The sequence below is a fragment of the Theobroma umbraticum genome, unplaced genomic scaffold (genome assembly GCF_002168275.2).
Source record: "Theobroma umbraticum cultivar Fairchild unplaced genomic scaffold, ASM216827v3 scaffold_51.0, whole genome shotgun sequence".
NCBI lineage: Eukaryota > Viridiplantae > Streptophyta > Magnoliopsida > Malvales > Malvaceae > Theobroma > Theobroma umbraticum.
Window position 1 is genome coordinate 8,135,269 of NW_018397260.1, and position 12,615 is coordinate 8,147,883.

The 12,615-nt window shown below is 38.4% G+C and overlaps 3 protein-coding genes across 3 annotated transcripts; 1 reads left to right on the top strand and 2 right to left on the bottom strand.

Moving 5' to 3' along the window:
• The first annotated feature begins 2,891 nt into the window (after window positions 1-2,891).
• Window positions 2,892-6,627, top strand: LOC110416220 (CO(2)-response secreted protease-like). Its single transcript, XM_021428127.2, has 9 exons — window positions 2,892-3,398; window positions 3,752-4,017; window positions 4,176-4,287; window positions 4,375-4,897; window positions 4,975-5,075; window positions 5,166-5,405; window positions 5,509-5,623; window positions 5,709-5,919; window positions 6,010-6,627. Exons 1-9 carry the CDS (start codon window positions 3,214-3,216, stop codon window positions 6,576-6,578), a joined length of 2,322 nt encoding a protein of 773 aa, XP_021283802.1. The 5' UTR covers window positions 2,892-3,213; the 3' UTR covers window positions 6,579-6,627.
• A 144-nt stretch (window positions 6,628-6,771) lies between these two features.
• On the bottom strand, window positions 6,772-7,624 carry LOC149527204 (SKP1-like protein 1B). Its single transcript, XM_089783497.1, has 2 exons — window positions 7,235-7,624; window positions 6,772-7,142 (listed from the first exon to the last, which is right to left on the bottom strand). Exons 1-2 carry the CDS (start codon window positions 7,535-7,537, stop codon window positions 6,969-6,971), a joined length of 477 nt encoding a protein of 158 aa, XP_089639623.1. The 5' UTR covers window positions 7,538-7,624; the 3' UTR covers window positions 6,772-6,968.
• Window positions 7,625-7,740: 116 nt separating this feature from the next.
• On the bottom strand, window positions 7,741-9,856 carry LOC110416222 (GDSL esterase/lipase At5g63170-like). Its single transcript, XM_021428129.2, has 5 exons — window positions 9,574-9,856; window positions 9,305-9,435; window positions 8,968-9,198; window positions 8,613-8,868; window positions 7,741-8,505 (listed from the first exon to the last, which is right to left on the bottom strand). The coding sequence occupies exons 1-5, from the start codon at window positions 9,854-9,856 to the stop codon at window positions 8,306-8,308; spliced, it is 1,101 nt and encodes a 366-aa protein (XP_021283804.2). The 3' UTR covers window positions 7,741-8,305.
• Between the last annotated feature and the right edge of the window lie 2,759 nt (window positions 9,857-12,615).

Below are 12,615 nucleotides of genomic sequence, written 5' to 3' on the forward strand. Positions count from 1 at the left end.
ATCATCCACTCAAACACATCAAAACTATCGTTTGGTGTCATCAAAGTGTTGGAAAGAGAAATATGAAAACGTGAGAAAGAAATTAGAAGCATAAAAGATGAATGCCAAAGAGAGAAATCGATAAAATTAGAAAAAGTAGGATGTTGAGAGAGATAAATCAGAAGTACAAATGAAGAAAAATTATAATGAATGGTTTAATTTATTTGAAATAGTTTCAAAGTTATTTTCGTCAAATCATGACTAAATATGACTAAAAATAATTAAATTTATTTTGATGTTATTTTTGAAATGCTCTTATCAATAAAAGTTACTCCTCATAATTTTCTCTATTCTTTTATTTAACAAATAAACTTTTATAACTAGTAACACTTACACTTAAGAACTTTTTTTATTTATTTTTAATTGGGGGAAGAGTATTTAAATTTATTTTGTTGTCGTCCACTGACAAGGATGACTGCCTTACGACCAGGAGACCTAGGTTCGATTCACAGCAATGGAAATATCTATTATTCTGCCAAGCCTTCTATTTGGGGCCAAGGCTCGGTCGAAGCCCACATCCCAATACCGGGTTCTATTTTGCTTACTAGTTTGTTTATTTTTCTTCTTTGGAAGATAACGATAAAGTAAAAATAATTTTACACATGTATTAGTTGTCAAAAAGAAGATAAAAGACAAGATAATGCATAAATGACTAATATTAATCGCTTAAGTTTTTATATTAGTTGATTAAGGTAAAATACTTTTCAATAAATTAATCGACTAATATCAATTGTTAATTGTTTAAAATGAGGTCTCGATGTTGGATTTTGCCAATATTTTCTTAAACCAGCAAGAAATACTGAAATTTAAACCCTATTTTAGCTGGATGCAATTAGTTTTTGTTTTTAGTATATTCTTTTGCATCGGTGCAATTTATCTTTCTTTTCCCCACCAATTTTGGGAATGTTTATTCATGTTTGGAACAAGAAAAGGAGCTCCTGGTGGACACTGCCGTCAATCATGTTCTTGTTCCTAAGCATTAGACAAGTTTCCTGGCGGTATATTCAGTGAATGAACTCCAGGTCTTGTTACGTTAGTACCTGGTAAGTGAAGCAGAGTTTGTTTTTCTCCACCAAAACGATGAGGGAAAATGACAGATGGAAGTCAAACTTGTTATGGTGAATAGGACTATAATAGTTTTGTTGCTATAGTGAGAAGCATATCAGATGTATGTAGGCCATGGCTGATGTTGCTTCCAGATACAAGCTCCTGGAGCTGTCCATTGTTTGCAAAACCGTGTCTTAGGCCCTTGGAACTCCACATACATAACATGGCCAAAGAGGGAAAAAAAATAAAAGAAAACTCCAAACTATAGGGAGAAATCTATTAAAGCAAAGAGAAAAATAATGGCATTTTGAGTTGCAAAGAGCCATTCTTTGAGTAGTCTTGAGGCAATGGCCCAAATGATACTTTTTGAGTTGCAAACATGATAGCTGATGGACTCGCAAAAGCTAGGATGGTGAGAAAAGCCAACCACAATGTATACTTTGTTAATCATAATGCTAACTTTCTCTAAACTTGTCATTTTTATTCTGATTTTACCCACATTAATTCTGATGATCCATTTTTAATGTCTTAATGTCCCAGATTAGTAGGGACAAGTCTACATTGGCTTTGATTTCTTTGTTATCTTTTCTAGTATGATTGATATCTGAAGGCTCATCAAGATCTTTTCTATGTTCTACCAACCCTCCCTGCTGGGAATTCGTTTTATTTTCAAGCAAGTCACTTGTGACTTAGCTCCTTATAAGTCTCTATTTGGAGATTTTTATAACAATAAAATCTCAACCTTTCAAAAAAAAAAAACAAAGACCCAAATGATATTGTTTACTTGATAGTGCCTTCGGGGTTGAAATTTTGAGGATCAGGTTTTCTTTGTGTTTAGAAACAATTGGCACCCTTTGGCGTTAACGGATGTGGTTCAATTACTCAACTAGCTTTATTGCACCAGCCTCTTCCCACTGCTATATATGGTCTGGATAAGCCTGCCATTATCATTTCTGGTAATAGCTCCTACCATAAACGCGTCTTGACCAACGTCCTGAAAAAAGAGAAGTCTCTTTGCAAAATGTGAGAGGGGGCGGCCCATGCCTCTGCCCACCTACGGAAAAAGGGAAAGGGTCAATAAGTAGATAGGTATCCCCATTTTCTGATAGATTATCTTTGCTCAAGCAAGTAAGACTTTTAGTGGTGGGAGACTGGCAGTGGCGCACTCATGAGGAGCCATTTCACTTAGATGAGATGATGAAAATGGAAGTGCAGTTCTGTCCCATTTGCGTAGGATTCCTTCCTGAATCCTCCTAAGATGCTAAGACCACTGTTTACATTGTTTAATTCCAAAATCTTTGAAACGATAAGAAGAGAATCATGACACCTGCGAGAAGAGCGTGCTCTTGGGACATGATTTTTGCCCAAATGAAATTACTGTCAGAACCCACTAGTCTGTCTCTCAAGCACTAACCCTGGCTTCGCAACTTCAGATTTGATTGACAATCATTGTTCTTCAAATAAACCACGTGGGAGACACTCCTTTCCGAAGTTTTGAATATTTAATGTTTCACTTCGGTATATTTCATGTATGCTCGAATTTGTTTCTCTCTTAAACAACTTGAAATGAAGTTAGCAGTGCAAAGGTCTCAATTTTCTGACATAATGGAGTCCTTCTAGCAATAGAGTGGACATGGAAAAGGCTAAAGTTTTAACACCTTGCCCCACCCTAATCGAGCAAATATAGCAAATAAAAGACTACGTTTACTTTTATATTTGTGGGAAAAAGCACAAGATAATATTCCTCTCCTAGGCACGAAAAGCTTTTTCCCCCATCAAATTTGTGTTCTGCATCTAGCGTTTCTCAATTGGCATGGGGCTCTTGGGTTACCTAGTTTTGTTTTTAGATGCTGACAATGTTTCTTTAGTACCCAAATTGTTGAGCTGTCTTTGCTCTCAACCTATCACCACCACTTCTCACCACCTTCACCACCAGGCTAAGCGGTTAATGGAGCATTAGATATGCAAAACCGCACTTTGGGTGGATATTAAAAGCTTTACTGGTTCGCAGTGCGCGCACATGCTTCCCACAGCCCACCATCTTACTACTATTTATACGGTTGAGTTGGCTGGGGAACTTTCTCTCTCAATCAAAATCCATTTGAGGCAATCTTCAGTTGAACGCCCATGAATGCCCTTATCACCTTTATTTTCAGTTTGTCCTTTTTCTCCGCTGTCTCATTGTTGACAGAAACTGGTGCAGCCGCTGCAGAGAAGGATGGTGTTTATATTGTGTACATGGGAGCAGCGGCTTCGAGAAAGGGTTCATTAAAGGATGATCACGCTCAACTTCTGAGCTCATTGCTGAAACGGTGAATACGCGGCTGTTTTTGTTCTAAAATCTTAAATTTGTTTTTGTTATTTGGTTTGAATCAGTCATGAATTCCGTAAACAAAAGAAAGAAGAAGGTATGAATTCATGACATCAAGACCATTCCTGAGCTGAGCTTAACGCTACCCACGTCCATAAAACTGCATGTCCAAAAGAAAGAAAGAAAGGTTATGTTTCTCATGATTAGGTCTACAACATGATTAAATGGTAGAAGAATTGATAATAATTCTTTTGATTGTCGTCCCTGTCATAGCCTTTTCATTTCTGGTTCTCCATACTCCTAATCGGATAAAATATACGCTAATGTCAAGTTGACGATTCTTCATGTGCTCAGGAAAACAAATGCCCTGGTACACAACTACAAACATGGTTTCTCTGGGTTTGCAGCAGTACTATCAGCAGAAGAGGCTCATTCAATTGCTGAGAGACCAGGAGTTGTGTCGGTCTTCCCCGATTCTGTGTTAGAGCTCCACACTACTCGCTCATGGGATTTCTTGAAGTATCAGACTTCGGTGGTGATCGACTCAAATCCCAACTCAAACTCAAGCTCAACAACATCTGATCATGATTCGGGTGCCATCATTGGCGTCCTAGATACAGGTGAAACTTGTTCACCGATATATAGAATTCCATCACATTTTTTTCTCTCTTTTTGTTATTCTGTTATTTGCTAGTAGAAGTTTATCACGCAATTACCATAGCAATTTCATTTTCCTTTTCAAATTACGTGAGAGCTAAAGTGCAATTCAAGGACACAGGAATTTGGCCGGAGTCAGAGAGTTTTAATGACAAGGACATGGGTCCAATTCCACCAGGATGGAAAGGTACTTGCGCACAAGCACAGGATTTCAACACCTCCAACTGCAACAGGTATGCTCTCAGCAAATATGATTAAAACTACAATTACAATCATACTAATCTTGTAAAAACACGACCTCAACGTTTGTTTTGCAACAGAAAGATCATTGGAGCAAGATCCTATGAGGCCGACGATAGTTCAGTTATAAAGTACCATTCGCCAAGGGATATGATTGGGCATGGCACTCATGTGGCGTCAACCGCAGCAGGAAGTGAGGTCCAGGGTGTATCTTACTACGGCCTGGCGGAAGGCACCGCCAAGGGTGGATCCCCGGGGTCAAGACTAGCTATTTATAGAGTATGTTCCTCTCACAATGGTTGCCGTGGATCCAGTATCTTAGCAGCATTTGATGATGCGATTGCTGATGGGGTGGAGGTGCTGTCATTGTCCCTTGGAGCACCCTCGTTTTTAAAGCCAGAGCTTACTAATGATCCCATTGCCATCGGAGCATTCCATGCCGTGCAGCATAATATTACTGTGGTCTGCTCTGCAGGAAACGACGGACCTACCCGTGGATCAGTTGTCAATGCTGCACCTTGGATCTTGACCGTTGCCGCTAGCACAATCGACCGGGATTTTGAGTCTAATGTTGTGCTGGGGGAAGATAAAGTAATCATTAAGGTAATGATCTTCTTTGATCCGTTCTCCTGTCTTCTCCTCGTCCTAGTTTTCATCTGTTTCTTCTAACTGATACACAGGGTGAAGGCATTAATTTGGCCAACATTCAAAAATCTCCAGTGTACCCGATTATATATGCAAAATCAGCCAACAAAACTGGAGTAGACGAAGATGAATCAAGGTACCGGATGAATGAGTAAATTTATGGCAAATTTAACTAGTACTGGACACACCGATGTGATCAGTTCTTCCAATAAATTTTGTTGCTCAGGAGCTGCAACCCAGATTCCATGGACCAAGAAATTATCAAGGGAAAGATTGTTGTTTGTGATCAGGACGGTCCCTATTCACCGACAGAGAAGAAAGATGTAGTGAAGAATCTTGGAGGCATAGGCGTAGTCTTGATTGATGATGAATCAAGAGCGGTGGCATCCACTTTTGGTACATTTCCTGCGACAGTGATCAGTTCAAAGGATGGCGCTAAGGTTCTCTCCTACATCAACTCAACCAAGTAATACAGTAACTCAACTCAAATGGAGCTCAAGTTTCTGAACTCATTCTTGTTTGAGATTACTTAGTTACTCACTATTTATACTTTTTGAGATCTTTTGCAGAAATCCAGCCGCCACAATCTTGCCTACAACATCACCGACAGAGTATAAACCAGCACCTACCATAACATACTTCTCATCTAGAGGCCCCTCAACAATCCCAAAGAACATTCTGAAGGCAATCCCCATTCTGTTCCACTTTATAGAACTTATTTCTTTCAAAGCGGATATTTGATAAAGCAACATTATTGGATGTCTTGCAGCCGGATATTGCAGCACCTGGAGTTAACATTCTTGCAGCATGGCTAGGAAATGACACAGCTGAGGCTCCAGAAGGCAAAGACCCGCCACAGTATAATGTGATCTCAGGAACTTCGATGGCATGTCCACATGTTTCTGGGATCGCTGCCACGGTCAAATCAAGAAACTCTAAATGGGGTCCCTCTGCAATCAGGTCCGCCATTATGACAACAGGTGAGGACTGACAAACAAATCTACATGTGCATGTACATGACAAAGTCTGGACTTTTGACTAATCTATGACTGCTTACAACCAATTTACAGCAACTCAAACAAATAATTTGAAAGCCCCAATTACGACAGACAAAGGTGCAGCAGCTACACCTTATGATTTCGGTGCAGGAGAAGTAAGCACAACAGGACCATTGGAACCTGGCCTAGTTTACGAGACTACCACCATTGACTACTTGAATTTTCTCTGCTACTACGGTTATAATATATCTACAATCCAAATTATCACCAACACCATCCCAGATGGGTTTACTTGCCCCGAGGAGTCAAGCATTGATCTTATATCCAACATCAATTATCCATCAATAGCAATTTCCAATTTCAATGAAAAAGCAGGCAGGAAAGTGAACAGAACCCTTACAAATGTTTCCAAAGACGATAAAACAGTCTACACTGTAAGCATTGATGCACCTGCAGGCCTAGATGTTCAAGTGGTCCCAGACAAACTGCAATTCACGAACAATGGTCAGAAGTCATCTTACCAAGTGAGTTTCTCTTCCACAAATCCGCTCAAGAAAGATGTATTTGGATTCATAACGTGGTCTAATGGAAAATACAAAGTCAGAAGTCCATTTGCCGTAAGCAGTAAAAGTGGCAACTAGGTCCTAAATCCTTAATAAGCATTATAGGAATGTGTAGAACATCTGTAATAAAAACCAGGATCCACAAGTTCTTGATCCTACTGGAACAAATACAATTTGAAGCTCTTTTACCCTGACTTAAGCATAATCTCCTCTGTTCTCCTACATGTTCAACATCAATATATGCAAAATTCATCCGAAAAACAGAAGACAATTAGTAAAAGAACAACATGAATTAACATTGCATCGGTCCAACAAGACATTAACAGTCGAAGAAAGTAAAAGAATTGAGCTTAAGATGACAGTAACAGTAATCAAACTACGCAGAAATAACGACCCAATGTTCTCAAACACTCTGAAATTACAAAAAAAAAGAAAAGAAAAGATATGTTCAAATTCAATTGAGATTCTTCACTCAAAGGCCCACTGATTCTCCCGGCGAACCTCTTCCTCTTCTTCCGGAGTAAAATCATTCTTAATATTAAATGTCTTACGGATCTCCTCCGGTGTTTTGCCCTTTATCATATCCGCCACCGTTTGACACGTCAGGTCCAACAAGCTCTTGATGTTCAAATAATTAGCAGCCTTTCAAAAAGCAAAAAAAAAAAAAAACCTCAAATATAGAATAAATTAAACTCTAAATCCCAAAGAAGTCCCCAAAAAAGGTAAGAGCTTACCAGGATGAGATCAAAGAGGGTGGCTTGATCGACGTTGACGAAATCAGCGTCCCAAGACTTAAGCTCATCTTCGACGGAGGCTGAACGATCGTCGGATTTGGGTGCTTCAACGTGTTTCTTGCAGTACTCGATTACTTTAGAGAGGATCTTGCTGGTGACGTTGGGTAAAGGGATGCCGTTATCGGCGCAATCATCTTCGACCATGTGCTTAATCGTTTGTGACTCGAGAGCCACGGCCTCGTCCACCTCGAAGTCCTCGCCGTCCGAGCTCCTCAGCGTGATTTTCCGACCCATTGACGACATGACGATGGATCCACTTTGAAGGTTCCAGTATCCCTAATCCAAAGCAGAGAGGGCGGTGGACAGGGTCCCGATATTACTCAAAATATATATTTCAAAATATAAGATTATTTATACTAAAAATAATTTTTTATTTATTTTTTTAATATCTGAAAATGAATGTGTTTTTTAAACCCTTAATATTTACGCTTTACTTTTCTGTATTACAAATTTATTTTTTTATTTTAATTAAAAATATTTATTTTATTATGAAATACATTAATATGAATGTTTCTATCTCGTTCTTTGCCTAATTTATTGTACTTCCAAATTTATTTTACATGGGAAGTACAATAAATCAGATTGCTCATACGAAATAACGAGTGGGATGAAAGCTTCCCTGGCAGCAGTCATCATATTCTTCTGTAGTCTCACCTTAAGCAGACAAGTGAACCACAACGATCGTAGACAAATTTGAGTGGAGCTAACAGGAGATTGCGAACATGCTTCCGATGAGATAGTGATGAATTATTGCTGGGGAAAGAATGCAACTTGTTTGGGGGGTGTGTTCGGTATGAGATATAGTAATTCTATTAATTTTTCTACGGATATGTTGATTTTATGATTAATATAATCTTATCGTGACTGGGCTTGATACTTGAAATATGTTCTGATATGACACAATGGATGAGATTGCATGACTATTAACATTTGTGAATTTTGATCCAAACCCTTTGGAAACATTGGAAACAGGAGAGACATACTATAGTTATAAAATGAACCATTAATTAATTACGTAACTAAAAACTGTTGCGAGATTTTGTTTACGATTTCTGGGAGGATGATCCTGTATGCTCTTTCTGTGGGATGCGCAGCGTCCCAAAATATATGGTCAGATGCATTGGAACATGTAAACGGACTGAATTGGTTGCACAGGTATGATACCTCGAGCATCCCCGTGCCACAGCAACCAGTGGAGGCATCAGCAAATCCTGAGATGGGAATCAGTAGGAATAGCTTAATGTAAGATTAATTATAGGGGTAGATTTCAGGAAAAACACACAACATAACAGGAAATCTTACAAAAAGAAGGATTTACCAAATTTGTTAGGATTCTGAATGACATTAAGCAGAGGGTTGAAGACGTCAATGAAGACGATCTTAGCTCCAGGAAGGTTACTGTTGAGATTGTTTAGTTCTGTTTCAAGCTTAGAATTGAACATCTTTGCTGCTTCGTTGGCAGAAGCTGCACAATCTCTTAGCAAACCTCCAACAACAGTTCTCCCTGCTGGTAGGCATCCCAAAGGTAGCGTGCTTAGATATGCAAACTTCCTTGCTCCCAATCCATGCATATCCTTAAATCAGATTTCATTATGAAAGGAGATCGTTCAAATTCAATTGCTTAATCACATAAACAATAAAATGAACAAAAAAGGAATAGTTAAATCTAATACCTTAATAAAAGTTGAAGCCCAGCTAACCAATTGTGTTGTGTATGAATCGATGTCTAGTAGCAAGTTCCTCAAAAGGACAAAGTAGGTGATCGCAATGTCATTGTTTCCAGATGACACGAGAAACAAGCTATCCGATATGGTGGCTTTGGCTTTCTCCGGTCCTACGGTTCCTTCTAGCTTTTGAATGTATTGTTTGAAGAAATTGAACTGATCGGTGATGGATATAACATTCTGATTTCATCCCAGTAAACGTAAGACAAATACAAACTAATGTATAAGTGTTTAGAAGATTAAATGAGAGATAGCTAACTATATTTCCAGTGAAATTATATGAAACCTGCAGTTTCGCTGTTAGTGGGTCCAATCCTGAACCACCTGAAGCAAAGCATACGCCTGTGGCAAGTTCTTCACTTTGAAGATTTGGGTCAAGAAATGCTGGCAATGCAGATTTAATCCCCAAACCTTCCCCTGCAGAAGACAATTATAAACAACAAAATTAGAAATAAAAATCCAAACACCCATTAGTTTGAGTTCGAATTCAAGTAGTATAAACAAAGAAAGGGTTAAATGCTTTTATTTGTAAGCAGACTAGTAAAATATAGTTACCTATTAGGTCAGACAAAACTTTTCCATTTCCAAATCTTCCAGTCGCTTTTCCTCCAGGGAAGTCTCTTCCATAGGGAGGGAAGTTGCATTTTGTTATCGTTAAAACATTGTCGTTGTTACCCGTATCTAGTATTGAATCTCCAAATGCTAAAACAGCCGGAAATGCTTGGTTTCCAGGAGTGCCTGGGGAAAGTAGGACTCCAACATCTCCTGTGCTAGCTTCTGTGCCACAGAAAACAAGAACAACCCAAAAAGCAAGCAAAATATTAGAACCAGAATTCATTTTCACAAAAGAAAAAACTTCAAAATCTCAAGTGAACTAAGTTGTTAAGATTGTACAGAGTTTGGAGACTAGGCTTCTGTCACCCTCACCTATTTATATGGCTGGGGAGACCTCACACCCGGGTGGGTGCGAATGTACTGAAAGTTAGAAAACAGGCACCTAAATTCATGAATCTAAAAGGAAAAACTCTCCAGATTAACAAAATCGTGCAAAAACAATGTATCTAACAACTGATATCTCGGGAAGGCTAAAAGGCATGTTCATTTACGTCTAATAATAGATGAATTTTATAGTGTTCCATCAAGAAATGGAAAACTAATTATGGTGTACCTGTAGTCCATGCGATTTTGCAATGAAAGCAATTAATCACTTGGTTAAACTTGAACTTTACCAAAAATGGTTATGGTGGCTCTCTATGGTAAGGCTACACTGAATTTTGTTTTTCGTTTGGGGTGGGGTGGGGCAAAACCTTGGCTAATTTCCCTTTTGGTCGGTCTGGTAAAATCCCATTGCTGTATAATAAAACTGTGGGTTTTAACTAGATATTATGAGTGCAAAATCAAAACGTACAAATCCTTTCATCTTATTATTCCCAAAATTTGAGTGAAATTACACTATAGTAGTATAACGGTTCAAGAAACTGATTGGTTTTTAACGCATGCTTAGGTGTTTATAATATGTTTTTGTACAAGTTCAGGGCTTAAAGATAACTACAAGGTGTTACAGAGATAATGACTATAGCAGTGGATAAGCAGAACTTGGTTCCATCGGAAATAGTACATGATTTCAGTGGTCGATGTACAAAAAAGTAGAGCTTCTTGGTTCTTAATAGATGTTGAGATATTAGTCTGTTAAAGTTATGCCATCTAGGTCTTGCCATGTAATGTTCGCTTGACATTGGAAAGAAGGTTTCTTTTCCCCTATTCATTTGGTCTTTTGTGAACCAAAAGGTGAGCAATGCATGAATGTTAACAGGATCTCCTCAGGAACTCTCTTGAACTAGACTAGCCATGTGGATTGCTAAAGTTGGAACTGGTGCAATGCAATGCTTGGTATTCTCTGTGAAGTGTCTCCTCCACCTAAGGGTGTCTGTCACCAGGAGAGTTGTTGGTTTAAACAGTCAAAAACCTTTGAATATAAAACTATATAGTTTGCTTAAGTTTTTAACCATTCAGATCAAAATTGTGACAAAATTTCTATTACTTTTAACTATGAAAGTAGTTCATTCCTTTTCTTCTCTACCTTTTCAATAATGACTGTTTGTAGTCCATCAAATAGCTTATAGCTATTGGTTAAAGATTAAATACCATAGCTTCAAAGCATTTGGATACTTCAAATGAAAACTATAATAATTTTCAATTGTCTTCAATTTTTTAATGAAAGAAAATTAAACAATAAACTTGTGAGCCAATATGGTTTTTGTTCCTTCTTTCTCCAGCAATTGCTTTCAACTTCTCTTTTTATTTCTCTGCAGTGCAGCAATTGATCTGATAATGATGCAACTAACTATACACCAGAGAGAAAGAGAGGAGAATGAGATAAAGTCTGGAAAACAATAGTCTGTTGTTTTCGAAGAAGAAACGAAAGGTGCTCAGAAAGTATGATAACTGCCGGGTATGTTTCATTTCCTGATAGTGTAATAACAGTGGCTTCCGGATGACCAAAAAGAAGTACCAAAACAAAAGTAAAGAACGACAAGGTAAAGCACCAAGAAGAAGAAGAAAACCGCAGTTTCATGAACTAGAACTACGACATTTTCAAAATTGTTTCTGGATTTGCACGTATCACAGTGAAAGAGCGCTGAATAATTTATATACAAGCTTTCATGGCTTTCTGCGCATTAGTACAGAATAACACAGGACGTTGATGTCATTTGTTGCAATGAGCGCACAGGAATAAGTAGGTAGCACTTGAGAACAAATTCACCGCTTCTGACAAATTGAGAATTGAGAATCTCATTCATCAACAAAAGAATCAGGAATTCCTGCTACTGTTCTACAGATAAAACCAGGGCCAAGTCCCTATTCAAATATGGAAAACAAAATAATAAAGAGTGAGTGTTAAAATACACCAGACAACCCGTACAATTACTATTCTTCAGCATATTTTCATGATAAAACCACAGCATTGGCGGTGCAGCCTGTTCTCAGAAGTTGCAAAGCAGAAGCAGTTAAACATATTGTCATATTTCAAATTTAGAGTGGGTGGTTTTAGCTGTTAGGATTTCATAGTTTATCCAGGGAGGAAGAATTCAGAACTAGACCTGCAATTCAAAATCATCAAGCGAGGCTGTATACTAACTTTTACAACTAAGCTGGGAAACAGAAGGTTGGTACCCATTAATCCTTTTGGCATACTTCAATGATTGTTTGAGAAGATCTAAAACTAAATCCCGATTTCTTGTCGAAAGAATCATTAAAACCCGATTGATTTGTTTATCATCTGCTCCAGAAAAGCACAATTTACAACCGGACGACGCGTGGTGTTCCATGCAGGAACGAACGAGCCTCTTAAATCCCCCAACTCCTGGACCCAGAACTTCAGAATCTGGCGTGGGACAATTTCAGGACCGCGGTCTGACAAGTTGGATCAACGACGTAGGCCGTGGTCCAGGGATGGACCATGCAATAATGATGAGAAGCTGCGGCCAACCCACCCTTGTGTTGACAAACCTGTCCCCATGACATTCCTCATTTTAGGTATTACCAATGAAGGACATTTACAAAAAGTTTTTTTCAAAAATACTTCTCATAAATGAA